The sequence below is a fragment of the Cottoperca gobio genome, chromosome 9 (genome assembly GCF_900634415.1).
Source record: "Cottoperca gobio chromosome 9, fCotGob3.1, whole genome shotgun sequence".
In the NCBI taxonomy this organism is placed as follows: domain Eukaryota; kingdom Metazoa; phylum Chordata; class Actinopteri; order Perciformes; family Bovichtidae; genus Cottoperca; species Cottoperca gobio.
In genome coordinates, this window is record NC_041363.1 from 20,417,430 (window position 1) to 20,435,497 (window position 18,068).

General features: G+C 37.8%; 2 protein-coding genes across 2 annotated transcripts; both read left to right on the forward strand.

The window, feature by feature from the left end:
- Positions 1-707: 707 nt before the first annotated feature.
- Positions 708-3,521, forward strand: selenoe (selenoprotein e). Its single transcript, XM_029440209.1, has 4 exons — positions 708-1,459; positions 1,944-2,020; positions 2,290-2,368; positions 3,211-3,521. Exons 1-4 carry the CDS (start codon positions 1,352-1,354, stop codon positions 3,352-3,354), a joined length of 408 nt encoding a protein of 135 aa, XP_029296069.1. The 5' UTR covers positions 708-1,351; the 3' UTR covers positions 3,355-3,521.
- Positions 3,522-4,383: 862 nt separating this feature from the next.
- Positions 4,384-7,191, forward strand: LOC115013844 (transmembrane protein 17A). The gene is made up of 4 exons (XM_029440380.1): positions 4,384-4,789; positions 5,533-5,639; positions 6,465-6,578; positions 6,871-7,191. Exons 1-4 carry the CDS (start codon positions 4,663-4,665, stop codon positions 7,189-7,191), a joined length of 669 nt encoding a protein of 222 aa, XP_029296240.1. The 5' UTR covers positions 4,384-4,662.
- Positions 7,192-18,068: the final 10,877 nt, after the last annotated feature.

An 18,068-nucleotide genomic window follows, 5' to 3' on the forward strand; every position in this document is an offset into this window, starting at 1 on the left:
TGGAGGGGAAGAGATGTTTTCTTCTTCCAGGGTGTTAACACACTGCAAATGTGCTGAGCTGTCAGGAGGTCTGATTTCATACACAAGTACACAATGGGATTACACATTTCTTCTCATGCAGGTATAACACAGTGAGAAAGAAATGCATTGGAGGTTTGCCGTGTTGTTTGATTGTTTTGGTCTACAAAACTACTTTAAAACTTAATAAACGTGTTTTAAGATAAACATTTTGAACAAACACCTAATCAATGCAGGACAGGGGGAAGAATTTAGAGTTAAATGAATAGTTGGAAAAATGCTTATTTGCTTTCTGTGCAGCGTCTCTGGGGAGGTCAGTGTGCCGGGCTGTAACAAAGGTCTTTTTGTGTGTATGAATTAAACAAACAAGATATGAAATGTTAGTTTGATCAACTGAGCCTGGCTAGTTCTTTCCCCTGTTTCAGTTTTTTAATGTCAAGCGAACGGCCTTCATAGCAATGAGAGTGGTATCAATCTTATCATTTAATGCTTAAGATGTTCCGTGATAATACAACATATACATTACAACACATAATGTTTAAATGTGTTTCATAAGACTTCCATATGAGTGGCAGTTTTTGCTCCTTTGCTCTTACAAAAAGATGAGAAAATTGTTGTTACAATTTCCTAAAGTGTAACATGTAAATACGTTCCAGATGTTGTCATCACCACCAGTCAATAACAACAAATCTATGAGTTTAAGTTTGAGTTTGAAATGTTCCCTCAGTAAATAGGGAAACTGTCCCCTGACATTCAAAATACTTTTCTCTTTAGTTCGCAAGTCAAATGAGTTTCTAAATAATATTTCTTTAATCGAAGGGACAAACAAGTCATGTTTCCTTTCCTTAAGGACACCTGTACAAAACCAGTTTAGCTCTAACTTGCTCTCCAGCAGCTATGAGAGTGTGGCCGGCTCTGAGTGGCCATCAACCACCTGCGAGTTAACTGTATGGGAAAAAGTGATAAGAGCGCAGATGTTCTGAGGTTTCTGTGGATTCCCAGTAACATCTGATGTGGAAGAAACTATAAACTATAAAGATGGGGGCCTCTGTAGGCCTCTGGAAAATCCAAAACACCCTAAAAACTAAGTCTCCAGCTGGATAACAATACGGCTAACTAGTGACCCATTTCTCAGATTTTAAAGAATGTGTGATAGAAAAACAAGAAGAAACATTAAGAACAATCAGACACAGGAGGGCACTGCTCCCCTATAGGAATGTGTCATGGTCTTGTCCACCCTGAGTAACTGTCCTAGAGGATTAAAGGGTTAGGTATTGTTGGTAATAACTTAGGCAAAAGCACTCAGGTAAACTAATTTGTCATAAAAAGAAAAATGTGGGCCTTCTTGGTGCTCACTCTTGCCCTTGCTGTCGGGGCATTAGACACTAACAACGACACAGCGGTTGAAGAAAAGCTTGACATCGCCAGAGCTAAACTGCTGGTGAGTACAGACAGAAATCCTTCTTGTGATTTTAACTTTATACTTTCATCAGGATATCTTGCCATGTCATTCAAATGTTATGGATTTTATGATATCGGTCCAGAGTTTTCTGAAATGTTATGGCTAAATATGCAAATTAGGCATAATCTAATGCTAACTTTCTGTGAATTTAGGAGAAATCTGCAAAGTGTAGCAAAATAAACACATCAAAATTTATATTTTGGATGTTTTTATTTCTTCTAGTCTATAAGAAGACATTATATGGAAGCAAAATAGCGACAAAATCAGTTTTCACCCAGGTTGTCTCACCTTAAACTTCAATCTAGATTTATTTTCATGTCCCTGGGATGTTCAGGATTTTGTGATATCAGTGCAGAGACAAGAAAGTCTGAAATGTATCTCTGGCACCTTTGATCAAAGAAAGAAGCGTGCACAATGCTGTTTGTCAGACTGTTTTTACAACTGTCTGTTGTCGTCCCCGCAGGCTCCCAGTGTGGTCGGATGAGGCATAAAGAAAATGCCCGAGCTCCATCGTTTTCTTCTGGAGCGCTCGGCTTTATAGTATCCTTATGTTTTTCTGTTCTTCAAAGCTGTTTGTTAAGAGCTGACCTTTTGAAAAAAACAAAACAATAATGATTTTCTCATGACCTCCTTCATGAACTAAAACAATGTTTCTAGCTAGATGCCAAGTTCAGTGCCAGCTTTTCAAAACTCTTCCAAGTTGAAATCATGTTGAGTTGAGCCTAAAAATAGCAAAACAGATGGACGTGCTTTTTTTTTCCCAAGACTGCCGACCTGTTGTTTCCCTTGATCCGTTCTTCCCTGTGTAGCCACAACCTGGAATACGATTCATCGGAGGAGAAGAATCCCCGTCTGATATTCTATAACGAAAAGGACGAGGTTGTAAAGGTGAGTTCAGGGGTCTTATACACATGGGGCTTTATCTAGGCAGCTCCAGGATGTCAAGACAGATTCATGCAGGGAAGTTTAAAGACTCAGATCCTCTGGCAGATACCGAGTCACACAGACCGAATGTGTTTGAAAGAGCGAGACAGTTACACGGAAAACAAACAGATGGCGAGAAAGAGAAGGACTAAGAATGTATATAAATTAGGGTTTCAATATTTTCTGTACAGAAACAGCATAGTTTGTATGAACTTGAACATTGTTATGCCCTGAACTGTTCAGTTTCACACAGATTTTAACTCTTTGTTAGTGTAGAAAAAGCGCATGAAATGCATTTAGGCCGGCGTGAGACAATACAACTCTCCACTGAAACACATACTAATGAATTTATTTAGAGTTAGCCTCTTCGACATTCACAAAAATTGATTTAAAAGTAAACTGCTCGCACACTTAACTGCTTTCTTTCTTTCCTTTACCTTTTATTTCCCCACATTTATGTAGGAGTTTTTCTTTCTGCACATTCCTGGTCTAATGTTTCTTGTTTTCATTTCTTGTTTCATAATGTGGGCGTCCTTTGAGGCTGTAATGTATTTCAGAGACTAAATTATTGAAGAAATAAATGAAAATAAACGAGCAGGAGAGATCTCTTTATCAGCAGTGACTGAACAAGTTTGGTAAATCTGAATGAATGTCTCAGTATAAACTAACATGAATCCGAACATACTGTAAGTCTGCAAACACATGCTTCTCTGCATACATCTAATTTATACTCCATTACTTCCAAGCCTTTAACCATGTGTGCATGTGTGCATGTGTGCATGTGTGTTTCCCTCCCCACACGTCAGACTGTTCCCGTGAAGGAAATGAAGGCAGACGAGATCAGCAGCCTGCTGGACTCACTAGGTTTCTACAAGAGGTCCCAGAAAGGGGAAGAGGTGCCAGAGGAGTTCCAGCATTTCCCCCTGCTCCCCCCCAGGGACGAGCTGTGATGACACCTTGTGGCCGAACTCTGCCGCTGCACCCCGGTCACATTAATGACGAGTGGGGCCCCAAGGCCAAAACGATAAGCCAGGCACCATTCTGAGAACTCGCTGACTGGGTGCGGTGTGCAGCGTGTTAGTCATTGCTGTGTCACTCTGTTTATATACTTTCAATAAAAAGCTTCAAAATGTTTGAGTGGATCAATGCGTTTAATGTGCCGGATGTCTCCTTTTTATGTCGGCTACTTACACCTGGAATGGCATATAATTAACCTTTATATTAACTTGGAACAGTATTGCTTTTTAGTTTCACATTTCTTTTTCATGTTGGTTGTGTTAGTGCATATGACTTTTTAATTTTATTTTGGAAGTTGAACTCCAGCCCCTATAATAAGTCTATAATAATGTTTTTAGCAAAATTACAGACACTCAGACCCTTAAGGAATAAAAACGTCCCCATTGAAATCCATTAAAACAAAATGTTTTAATCCCGCAGTCATTACATTATGAAATCATGCATTCTATTTTTTTTTAAATCTGGCTTCAAAATTGTAGTTTTATATATTATATATACTATATTCGACAAGATTGATCCATTTTATCACGTTTGCCCTATGGGGCAAATACATGCTATTTTCTTGTTTTCCTGCACAAAAGAATTAAATGCATGAAAATGGATATTGTTGCTAATCATTGACATATTCTAGACTGCCCCTAGCATTTAGTATGCAGAAAATAATTCATTTTTGTGCTGTTATTCTTTCATTAAGAAACAACAGTGATAATATGTTAACAGACTGACATTTAAAGGGTTACATTTCTGAAAAAGAAGGAATATCTGTCAGTGATGAACAGGACTGATGTTGCTTAGAAGATTTAACTCAGTAAAAGTAGAAAATAATATTACCATAGAATTGTATTAACATATTTTTATAGGAGAACAAATATAGTTGTGTGTAAAAGGGGAAATGTCCTTATTTTTTAGTAAACATAAATTCTCAGTTTTTTAGGTCAGTCCTTATTGTATCTCTGTAAAGCTTAAATAAAAATGTTGAACGGCCACTTACTCACTTACTTACTAACAAACTGCCATGCTGTCGTCTCAGACTAATCCTCGACCCGCCTCCCGCACTATAATCTGATTAGCAGTGAAGTCTGCCAGTGTGTGTCCATTTGTGTTTGTGCCTTCATGCATTTGTCTACTTGTGTAACTTAAAACAACAGGGGTTGGCAGTCAACACTGGAACACAGACACAGTTTTGGACCGTTACGCTTCCTGACTCCTTGGCTCGGCCATGCTCACCAGCTCTACCCACAATGCCTGTGTTTTACTCACCTGTTCCCGAGAACCTGCAGATGGGTCTGGCCTATATGGGAGGCTCTGTGTTCACCAACAACAGGACAGCGGACAGCGACTACAGCAGGGAGCAGGAGGACGCCTCTGGTTGGTCACTGCTTTCACAACAAGTTTAGTTTAATGCTGTGCAATGTACAACAACATATTATAATACATTACAACATACTACAGTGATAAGGTACATGGAAAATATGTAATTATGTGTAACTAAAACAAATTCTGATACCACATAACTAACTGTAAGGAGTAGACAAATGTATGTGAACACTACACAACAACTAACTTTAACTGAGTTAGCATTGGTTAGCATTGGTTAGCATTGGTTAGCATTGGACGGAATCCTGGTTTTACAAAACTTTACAGAAAGAAGTCATAATGTTGTCATTATTTTTAATACTGTTCCTCTTGACATTAAAGTACTTGTTTTTATAGAATAATAATAAATGCAATTATTAATGTTTTTTTTTTTTTTTACTTTTTCTAACTTGTCTTATGCCGATACGAAACAAAACTATAAAGTTTTGATTTCCTGACCTCATCCACAGCTGACTAATGCTGCATACTGGCACCTGTGATGAAGTCATGCAATGCTTTTCATTTGTTAACATTGTTTTGTCTACCGTCTGTAAACCTGTGTTCTATACTTTCATGGTGTCTGCAATACAGTCAAAGCATACCCATGAAATCTAAACTGCGGAACATCGTATTCCATGCAACTGTCGGCTACAATGTGTATTGTGCAAAGAAAAAAATATTTTACAATTGTGTGTTCATAAATGTGAATGGTGGATGTGATGAGTGTTTATATTGTGTTGTAATTTGTCTTGCAGTGGTGAACGAGCTGGTTTCTCATCTTCCCCTGCAGATGCTGCTGTACTTCAACATGTTTTATTTTCCCTGTTGGTGGTTTGCTGCTGTTTTCATGTTGGAAGTGAAGGTTAGTTAGGTCGTCGGGTAGCGATATTATTCATAACAAAAACTTTAGATAAATCCTTTTTAAATTGGAGTCATTCAATTGACTCACTGACTTTTTTAAGATCCCTTATGATTTTAGTTGTTTTCAGTTGTGTGTCCTTTGATCAAAGCACAGAAAAAAGATATGTTCAGTTATATGTTTCCATTTAGTTCTAGTCTGTTCTGGGTTTACAGTCACAGGGATTAATATGTAGCTCATTATCAATTATAACTGCAATTAGTCAACATTACATAATGAACAAGTCGACTTGATGATAGAATTATAGATTTCTGTAATTAAGTTTGAATAGAGGTCAATAGTAAAAGTTGACTACTTGTTATTAAATCACAAATATCTACAATGAACATTTCCACTAGAAGAAATAAATGAATTGTTGATATCAGGAGTTAACATGTTGACTAATGAGAAATTAATTGTAGATATCTTTAATTAGAATGAGAACACAATATTACATTATGGATGTGTTCAAAAGAATATTTATTATATAGTTTACAATAATATTTAGTGGGGATACTTAAATGTATTCAGAAGTAGCAGAAGTTGTGTTACATTTAATTAGTTTAGATCCATTGTGTCAAATTAGAAAACTTTGGTGCTGTCTAGTGGTAGTGGTTCTTTCGCTAAAGCCAAACTAATGCTCTCAGAATCATTTGAAAGATGTTATAATCACAGCATACTTTTATAAGTGTGTTTAGCTGTGTTAGTTCACTGTTTGAAGTCTTTGAACTGCAAGTAAAAAATATGTTTTCATACCTTCCTGACATTCCAGCTCTGCTTTATTTCCAGTTCTATTATCTTCCCGGGTACTACCAGGCTCTGCTCATAACCGGGATGATCCTCCTCACAGTCATTGAAGTGGTCAGACTTTATCTGGGCTACATTGGCAACCTTAAAGAAAAGGTAATTCAAACCAACATCCTCTCTGAAGTGCAACGCAGAGCTCTTTTATCATGGACTTGTCTCCAGAATAACACATTTGGAGGAAGTGACTGCTTAAGTATTCTGCCTGCGTGTGTAAACAATCACCTCTTCGCTACAACTGTCTATTGAGTTTGTGTGTGTGTGTGCAGGTGTGTGTCCGTGCTGTCATGTGGATGCAACCGAAGCATTTGATGCCTGACTGCTCTATCTTTGCATCGCCTCCATCCACCAACACAAATCTCTCTCTTTCCTCCTCCCTCCCTGTCATCAGGTGCCAGAGCTGGCAGCCTTCTGGCTCCTGTCTTTCATGTTCCAGCTGCCAGTGCTGCTGTTCTTCCTGACCGATGAAGGAATTATCATCATGCCTCTAGAGAGAGCCGTCAACTCCCTCTACCTCCTCTTCCTGCTCGCCCAGATCCTGGCGTCCTTCCTTGCGCTCAGGACCATGACCCGAAAGCTCACCCTGCTCTTCTATCTGCGTCAGTTTGGCAAGGAGGAGAGCCTCCGTGAGGCAGGGATGAGCCCCGTATATGGGCTGCCCTACCACCGCAGTGTGCTGCCCATGTCACACAACCATGAAATGTATCATTAAAGTAAAAGTCAAATTTGAATTACCTTACACTTTGGTATATCTAAAGCATTCTAATTTACAGAATTGTTTGTTTTATTACTAAAACTGCGTTGTATGCTTTGTTTGCCAGAATGCCTCTCTGCAACTACCAGAGAATGAATGTGAGTCTGTTATTTGGCATTGTGAGCATTTAAATACAGTTTATTAGTGGTGGGGGAATACTGTACATCTATTCATGTCAGAATCAACATTTGTATCTTTTAAGATTCTCAATCAATAAAAAAAAAAAATGAATCTATATTAAAGAAATGTAATTCTACAAAATAATCTAGTTATTGTTACTGATGGACAGTAATCCTACACACTAAGTCAAAGTTGTGTCAAGCATTATGTTGTCAACTGTTGAAAAAACACACAAAATAACAGTTATTTTGTACACAATTTATTTTTGAAAATAAAATTTAAAAACGTTTCCGAGAAATAAAAAGGTTTTATATTTTGTAAACAATGGGTAGTGTCAATATATATGTATTGTGACTGCATTGTATTGTGTCTTTTGAGGCCACTAAAAACGTATCTGTGCCATATCTTCCTGTATGACTTATGATCGCTGGTGTGGTGACAGCTCTAGAAACAAGCCCGTGCATTTTCTGTTGAGGTTGTAAAAGGATGAAAAACACAATTTTCGTCCCACTTTAAATGTCGAAACCTGGCGCCAAATTGCCGTGGAGCGACATGGAAACACAACAACATACACCACCTAACAACAAACTGGCCTCAGATATACAAGACAGTAGCTGCTTTTATCAAACAGTGTTAAAGTGCTTCAATTATTTTCTTTCTTCTTTAATGATGATACATGATGGAGGCTGCAGTGTTGGTAGAACATCATTTTTTTTTACCAGGGTAGATTACATTGTATTTGCCCATTAGACAAGATTAGTGTTTCCCCAGGTAGGTCTATAGAGCAACCTGCTCTTTTGTTTACGGAAATAAACAATGTGAGACCTACTTTAAACTCTTGCTACAGTATATAATATTACCATTACAGTTTGATGAGTGGGGCGCAGGAATCACATTTCTTAAGGCTTGTAAAGTGAAGGAGTGTAAACCTGACTGCAGCAGAATTGTGTTAAATATTTATGACCACACAGTGGCAGTCCGCGACTGAAAACAGGGATGGGGAACATTTGACAGTGCTGCAAAGTCCAATAAGAACAGATTATCATGCTACTCATGTCCCGGCCAGGAAAGACTCTGGCAGTAGAATAAAGGTCATGCCTGTCCACACTTGAATATGATGATATGTTATTTGAAAATGTATAACTCCAGGTCTTGTCAACATGGAATTCAGATTTTATTGTCTTCACCTCTTTTTCCCTCTGATAGAAAATGTAATCACTACAGATGTCACACTTATTTTCACAACGAGCTTACAGCCAGTATCTGGTGCTCTATTATTTCTTTGCTGGTGACAAATTATTTATAGTGTGGTGCACTATAACAAGCTGGTCATGTGAGAGTCACACTTTATGTGATTCAACATGCATGCTTATTCCGCTCTACTTTACATTCAGGAAACAACAAGCTGCAGTGGTTGCTGCAATGTCCATGGAAAACGCTCACGGTGGAGGATGTAATGTATGCTTACCACTACTATGTGGAAGCGGGTGCACAAAAGATAAAAGTTAGGTCACATACATCTGCAAAGAAGAAACGTGTGGAAAAAATATGAACTCTTACATCTATCTATTGATTAGAGTTCAGACCTGGAAACTGGTGAACCCTTTCAAGCACATGAAAGGTCTCACATGATCGTGTTACCCTTTAACCTTAATTAAAAATGCTACACGTGTCTTTTATTTTACCAGTGTGACCTTGTGGAGTGAAAGAAACTGACACCACATTGATGTTTGGTGCTTCTAGTGTCTGTACAGGCATCTCAAAGGAACGTTGAGCTTTAAATGCAATTCAAGCAAACAGTTTAACTAATAAACAACTGTCCACTTTTAATCTTGATGCAGGCCCTAGGCAGTTCAGGGCTAATGGTGCTCTATCCCGGAAGCAGGGGTGTGTCCTGTCCCCATTATCATATATTCTATATACAAATACCTGTAGGAGTAACTACAATGACAGGGATCTCCTAAAGTTTGCTGATGACACTGTTTTAATCAGTCTGCTCCAGGATGGAGAGGTCGATGGTGGTCCAGTTGTGAAATACTTTGTAGTGGTGTGACAACCACTTCCTGTAATTAAAGTGGCAATAGACAATATCTTTCTTTAACATGTCATTATGAAGTCGATGTTGATTTCACAATGTAATGGCTGTAGAATAAAGACGCCATTAGCATTAAGATTGATTTCCTAAAAGCCTCACTTTCACTATGCATTGCTGTCTGCCTCCAGGTCGTGTTGTCCCTTTCACAATACAAGTCCTAGACATAAACACTGCATCACTGCCTACAGAGAGCATTTTGCGAGAGGCAACTTGATAAAATAACTTACATTTCAACAAAACAGCCTACTAAACTTATTTAAATGCTTTTATTAAAGCTGCTATTTTATCTCTTTACTATTAGCCTTTCAATATATATTTTACTAAATGCTTTTATTCTGTAAAGACTATTTTAATTCAGCTATTTATCTCTTTACTTTAACCTTTTAATGGGGATTTCTTTATAAAAAATGTAATGCTGCTACTCTATGCCACTTTAAACTAATTTAAATGTTTTCATTCTGTACTGTTCACTTTTGCTATAACTGGTTTAACATTGAATGTGTAAAGGTAACTTCCATACATTTCAGAGTGTGTATTTTTGAAAAGCCTGAGATCAAATAGACTGTTTTACCATGGGAACAAGAGGTTCTGATAAATGTGTTTGCATGTTCTTTACACAATTAGTGGAAAAGTGAAAGATTAAAGAACATTATTGTAGAAAAACTGTCTTTAACCGATAGATTTCATAAAACTTAACAAACTGGGGTTTGTTTATGAAACGGGAAGACTCTGAAGAATGTGTAGCAAAGGGAGTAAACCAGTTGAAAGGCCACAGGGGCCCATTGTTGATCTCATGCGTTCAAAATATGGCTCTGATAGTTTAAAACATTTACAAGAATGGTGTCATGAATGTGGTTTCCCAGCTATTTTATACTATTTTTATAATGGTACTTCAGACTCATTTACATCAACACTGTGATCATTGTACTGTAAATGCTCTTATTCTGTCTATTCTTGTACTAATTTTTATGTTTTTGCTGTGAAGCACTTTGTGCTGCAATTCTTGTATGAAAGGTGCTATACAAATAAAGCATATTATTATTATTATTATTATTATTATTATTATTATTATTATTATTATTATTATTATTATTATTATTATTATTATTATTATTATTATTATTACATAGCATAGTAAATGTATATCCTCAACAAGAACATGCTTGAGTCTTGAGAAAACAACATGAAGATACACACAATACATACACACTTACACATATATTGTGAGTACTATGTACAGTATGTAGTTATCATAAAAAGGTATATCTGAAAGTTGTGACATATTAATTTGGCATGAAACATACGTGTATGTTTATTGCTTATGCTTATTATTACTGCTTTCTGTGGCTATCAGTTCCCGTGTTTCCACCTCTGACCACTTATCATGTGTACACTTTAGAACTAGTAATCACCATCAAAAAACAACCGCGCAAACATTTACTGGGTTTAGCTGAACGATCACAGTCAGTTTGGCTTCTCCACCATTGAGAAAATGCTGCTTTTATCATATCAGATTTCCAAGATTACTTTACACTCCATAGGCTGTGATTTACAGCCCACATCAGGAAAAAGTACGTAGTGATGGTTTGTCTTTTTGACTAGTCTTTAGAGATAACGCTGCCTTATAATGGCAGATGTAGAGACAAGTGAAGTGCTCATGGAAGAGTCACTTCCAACATGTTTTTCTTCTTAAGCCAAAGAGAAAAAAACAAATGCATGCAGACGGACCTTGTGTGAAACACTAGCTCTTAAAGCTGCAGGATTCAGGTACACGGATGATCCTCTCAACCTTGTTCTCATTAGTTGGCAGTAATTACACCAAGGAATCCTAATTAATCTTATTGTCATGTATTGATTTGCTTTAAATGCTACTCGGATCATCCTTCAATATTTTGTCTCCTCCAACTAATATTCTTTATGGTCAACAGAAATCAGGGCACATTTTTAAGCACATTTTGCAACACCTGTTTAATACCTAAATAAAAGGAAGAAATAATAGCTTTACTGCGGCACAAGAAATCAACAAACTAGACTGCAGTAAACACTGTCATTGAGTGTTATTGAATTTAAATAACTGGGACATTCAGTTTCCTTTTTCACCGCCATGCTCGAATTGGAAGCTGGAAAACACCTTCTTCTTCTAGGTTAAAATGTGGATCACTGCCACAAAAGGCATTTTACCACCACCTCCCACGCCGAGTGCACGCTGCAGAAAAATATTGCATGTTTGGGAAATGGTCATTGTTGTCGGAAAATACCGTTAAAATGAAACAAAACTAGTCAGGCTCATTCTGCCCCATATCAAATTGAATTTCTCCCCTCCTACAATTCCAGACATTTCTAAAAAATATATTTTTAGACCTTTTTACTTTCAAAATGTAATTTTATAATATATCAAAAGAGAAATAACAGTCGTGATGTCGAGCTTATATCTCTCTCAAAGTGACACTAGTCTGACAGGAGATGCTGCCCCATCGAGCTCCTGTTTAATAAGTATGAACTATATTGTTAGAGAGGAAGAAGAATAACCAGCTGGTGGTGAAAGACGGAATAGAAATTCCCTCTGGAGACACAGTGGTTACATCTGAAGCAGAACCTTGCACTCATCAAATTGCCTGTCTTTGGTGGAGTGTGCTGAATAATAGACTCCAATATTCTGGGGACATAATGTTCTCTATTTTGCTAAACATATTGTTTTCCTCATGCTTTTTAGTATCCTTTGAAAAATGTGCACCTGCAACTTCTGATCAAGTTTTCTTTTTCACATCGTACAATACAGCAGGCTAGCTTGTCGTCAGCCTGGCTCCGGTGAGACTGTCGTCACCTTAATTATGATTGGGTGCAGCTCAGAGGTAATCATAAAATGTGACTTGACGAGGCTGTGCTAAGCACCAGCAGGAAGAAATATCAAAGGCATCACAGTTACATCCTCATCCCTTATTTCAGTAATCCCTCATGTTGGAGAGCTCGCTGGCCCTGCCAAGAGCCTGGAAGTGTTCCCGTCCCCTCAGTCTCAGGTGGTTAAACAAAGAGCTGTAACCCTCACAAACTATTGTAGTTCAGTTTCATTGATAAATACTTTATTTCTCTGTGCCATAGATCAACATTGTTATCAAAAAAATTATTAAAACACATCAGTGAGCCGAAAATAACCCCAATAGCACTATAATATATAAAAAGCACTATTTATTCCTGTTTGAGTAATGTTTGCTCAAGGCTACAGCTCCCAACTGCTTTTAAATGAAAACAATGTATTTGTGAGCTGTTTTTTCTAAAGATTTGTCACAGACAACTCATGTTTTATCCTTAAACTTTATACATACAATAATTGTCTTTATTTCATTGCTGTGTGAACTACAATTAATATTCTATTCACCTTTTATGGTCAAAATATCTTTTATATATTTTAAATCAGGAAAAAAAAACGTTGCTTGGGTACTTTTTTCTGTTTGTTTTGTTTAGTTTCTTTAAAGTTTCTTTAACCCACTCATGATGTAAACTTTTTGTATCTGGTGGGGAGCTTTTGTATAAGCCCAACGCAAAAGTGGCAAAAAACCTGCAGATCCTCGAATGACCACTTGAAGCTGGCTCCAAAAGCAACACCCCCATAGACCCCCGTGTTAAAATGCCCAACTTAACAGCAGAAATAGACATGTTTACAGACAGGTACTAAACTAAACTAATCTGTGTAATTAATTTCCCTTTTTATGATAACTTTTTATATTACTCGCTCGCTTAAATTATATGTGGGCCTAATGTTATGCATAATTAAGGGCATGGCCGCTGAGTGACAAGTGGGTGCCCTCACAGGTCGCTAACCGCTAGCTGTCTGCTCTGCTGCGTCACTCGGGCGACGGCCGGACAACAAACATTCAATCGCTTTGGCATTTAACGTATATTTTTAAACCTCCAACTTTCTACAATATCTGCACTTGGCGACGTTGTGGTTAGGTTAGGAAGAGATCTTAATTACTTACTTCTTATTGTCAATGAAAATGTGATTGTTAATAATTGCAGGTCTGTTGGAAAGTTGGCAGAGTACGTAAATCATGAGGAGCAGAATCCTCCAATGTGGATGTAGTTTCTAGGGATACTGGTCTATTCCTACACAAACATGTTATTACATTTGTGTGTGTCATTCATCATGTTGTTTTTAACTGTGCAAGCAAACTACAGGTGAGGAAAAAGATTATTGTAATTTGGGTGAACGGGTCCTTTTAACTGAATCCTCTACGTTAGTAAAGAAACTCATTAAACCAGTCAAACATCCACAACTGACCCACCTCTCAAGCCCCCTGCTATTTCCCCCATAACCTGTTTCTATTAGCAACTGAAGGAAACTGAGTCAAACTGCGAGCCTGCCGCTAAATCCTCTGGGACATTGTTCAATCTTTCTTACTCATTTCCCCAGATATGGCTGATAGAACAGGATCAGGCATTTGCAGAGACATGGCAACATGATAGTTGATGGGAACACATGTATGGCTCCATTATTTGATGCCATTCCTATGACCCAACTGCTTCCCCACACAAATCAGAATGTGAGGAAGTTCCTTTTAGGGGTACCGAATACATATTGCCCAATTTGACTCTAAATGATATTGGGCAATAAAATTCAAATCTCATTCCTAAGCCACTTATATTATCACCACCTTTATAGCCAGCAGGGTCCATAGTAAATGTGACATCATACTGGCAGACAGGGAATATTAATAGTCAGAATGAAATTGGAGGCTGGATATTTTCAATTTGGGTCTGATTACCTGGGTGAGGAGGAATGGCAGAGCAAGTCACTTCTCCTGTTGGTTTAAATGGCCTCACCATACAGAGCAGATGAATATTTTATCAAGGAGCAACAGTATTACATCTGCAGAACTTGATGACACAGGAGAAATTACTGCCTTCAGAGCAAACCACATTAAGGTGGTTTTATTCAGTTTCTGATTTTTAATTAATAGAGCCGTTTGCATGTTACTTGAATTTGCTCTTTGCATGAGAGGTTTGTTTCACTTGGGGAGCTGGGTTTCTTATCTTTTTAAAAGCTCTTGCATTGTACAGGAAAATGAGCTGTACAGTAGACTCCATCTGTAATGTAATGTTATATTCCCAAAGGTCAGGATGGTTGTTTACTGTTTATTAGTTTGGTCAAGTCAATCTTAATCTGGAAAACAACACATTGGCCTCAGAGGGTTTTACAATATGTACAGCATACAGCATCCCTAGACCCTCAGTTTAAATAAGGATAAACAATACAATAACAAACAAGTTGATGAGAGGGGGGAGAAGGGAGACCTGCAATAGATATCACATCTACATAATAGACAGACATAACAATAGAACATTTACATTATGGGAAGACAGATAAAAAACAAAAAAAACATGAAGAATATGGATCTGGGAAGATGTTGAGAAACTTCAATGCGCTGCCAAAACAGTCACATGACTCCTCTGACTTAAGAACACTGTCTCTACAGGGTCTTGGCGAGACGGTAACCCTAGATTTGCAAAACCTTTGCGAGATGGTTGAGGCTTTGACTTTGAATGGTTAAGGTTACGGTAGGTCATTGGGCAGTGAGTCTCGTAAGAGTGTTTGCAAAAATAGGGTTAACATCTAGACACGACCCTATGTCTATTCAGTCGTGTCGATTTTTTAGGCTGTTCTCTTACTCTGTTCTTATACCTAGCTAAATGAATGCACTATAATTTAAATATATGTACTCATTGTAATCAATTTGTATGTAATGATTGTGAACAGCTAACAAAGCTAACAAAGTTCAGTGGATGAAAAGACCAATTACATTTTCAATATTTAATTACAACTGAAACGTGTCCATTGTAACATATCTACTGTTGTTAAACCCAGCCAGTGTGGTCTATAAGTCAACACTGAAAGAATAGCATGCACAGCCAGTCGTGGTCAGCCAGCAGTAAACATCCTAGTTATTAGCCTGCTAGTTAAATGCTAGTTCAGCTAACCCCTGTTGGTTACATCACCCTCCCATTGCAGGTCACATGTCAAGAGTGGGATCACACAAGCAGGAAACAACAAACATGTCTCCTTTTGAGGAACTGTACAGTACAGTGTTTTCTCATTGTTTTATTTTAATAGTAAAACCACTGAAATGTTTCTGTGGCATGCTAAAAGGTAGCAGTGAAACAGTAGTATAAGTTGAGAAGAGTCTAAAGTAGGCAAACTAATTCAGTTGCGTAGCAGTATCTATACTGACACCATAGTCTTGCTTTAAAAGATGGGCTCTCCATTTGGTCTTGATCCATATCCTGTGGTTGAGAGCCCCGGCCTGAAGCAGGATGATATATATAGGTGATGAAAAAAAGATGGTTCATGTGCTAAGTCCTTGCAACAGACAAGATTATTGTAAATCCATCAAGTGTCAAACTGAAGTGTCCTTGAGAGAGGTGGTTAACCCCCACCTTCTTACTCAATGACAGACCCTTTGATCATCAGATACTGTAAATGGCTAAACAAATTCACACCTGCTCAAGTACGATGTTTTTGTCATCTGTTTATAGGTTGAGCTATGCTCACCTTGAGTCAGAGTGGTTGTTGTCTCACAAACCTTGAATTATTGACATGTCTACTAAATAAGGTAACAGAGATACTTGAGAACAGTTTGGAATTCAGTCTAGAAATCATGAAATGTAATGTGAGTGATTCCACCATAGCATGTTTGTGTTTACCAACCTGGCTAGTCTGGGATCATTTCATGACTAAGGAAGCCAAAAGGGACAAAAGCCCAGGTTTCTTTGGATGAAATGCTTGGTCACCGTTTGTAGGCAGTATTTTGCTTTTCATTCATCAGCTGTGCTGCCAGTGACCATAAACAAAACCAGAATTTTATCTCGGCAAATGGTGACTACATAGTCACCGGATTTAATTTAACATAGGATATGGGATGCTTTTAAGTTTTGCACTCATTGCACTCTTGACATGTGACCTGCAATGGGAGGGTGATGTAACCAACAGGGGTTAGCTGAACTAGCATTTTAAGTTTTGCACTCATCACACATTGTTTTAATTGTCCTTAAACTGCAGCATCACAGGCTCCACCACAGCTAAAGCATCTTTCAGATTGTATGTATTCAGTGTCCTTGTATAATACTCTTGGATTTAACTGTGTTTCAGATGGGCCTTGTTTCCCACTCATTAAGTGTTACAGTAATAACTCCTACTTGTAAAATTCACCAAGGACAAGGGGTTTGACAGGCAGATGGATGGCTTTTATAGTGTAGTTAAATGATATTATATTACCATCTAGTGCTGGATGGATGAATGGACTATGTTTGCTGGCAAGAGACCTGGCTAGATTAGAAGATAACTGCAGCCACACTGGAGTAAGATATGTTTCCATTTTGCTTAAAATGTGTTGCATTTTATTTATTCATTAATACGCTCAAAGATTTAATGTTTTAAAGACATAGCTCAACAACACGATTAAAGCTGCTAGAAACAGAAACAGAAAATCCCAGAACAAAACTACTTGGTTACATACGAACTAGCCTACTGTAAATAGAAGAGAAAGATTTTTTCTTTTTTAAACATAGTATTTCTCTTTTGTTGTAAAGTTTTGCAAATCAGTTTCTTCTTTTCAGTTTCAGTGCCATGCACTTATTTGAAGCTCTCCTGTAGCCTACAGTAGAGTAGAAGAAAGCTAGCAAGGCTGCCAAAAACTAGCATACTTGATTTACTTTGATTCTTTAGAAATTGTTAATATTGCGGGTTTGTTATGATAGAAGGAGCAAAGGAAGGTCTAAAATCTCAAATCTGTCATAAATTATACGTCACACAGAGTATGGCATCACATAATCTAACTTGTTGTTTTTGATTTCTTTTTTCATCCCTTTATGAAGTGCTCAAACCTCATATTGCATATTCTATATGACGTTAGAAGTCTAGATTGTTACCGCCTGGCAACAAAGAGGGAGGCCACACACAGTTATAGCAATCAAAAAAGGTTTATTTAACTAACAAAAATAAGCATGACAAAGCAACTAATGGGATGTGTAACCAGGTAGGTCATCAGTGGTGTGTGGATGGGTGAAAATATGGTGTATTGTGTGTTGTAAGGTGCAACAAACCAAACAAAGGTAACAAGGCTGCAGCAGGCCAGCTGAGAGAGAGGCCAGCTGTGAGAGACCTTGATTAGAAATGGGCTGTTCTTTATGGCTTCTGCAGGCCCCGCCCAGATGGCAGGTACCAGCAGACACTCCCTTCCAGCTCCTCCGTAACTGCAAGAGAGTCAAGTTAGATATGCAGCCAGACTAACAAGGGTCGTCACAAGATCTCCTGCCATTTGTGAATTTTGAATTATTCTTTCTTTTGTTCTCAAAATAAATGTTGAAGAAATTATAAATATAAATATGAAGGCTCATTTGGGCCCTTCCATTAAACAGCAGCACCTCCAAGTTTGTTGGGGGGAACAACAGCAGAAGCGGAAGTCACTGAGCTTCTGAGAATTCTTCACAGGCGCTTATGGGAAAACATGTTTTAGCTGTGATAGTTAGCAGGATGATCGAGCTACCTCCCAGCTGACAAACAGTTGAGGGAAATATGGCAGAAGAGTGATGCCAGGCTTTTGAAAAAAACAACCTAATAACTATT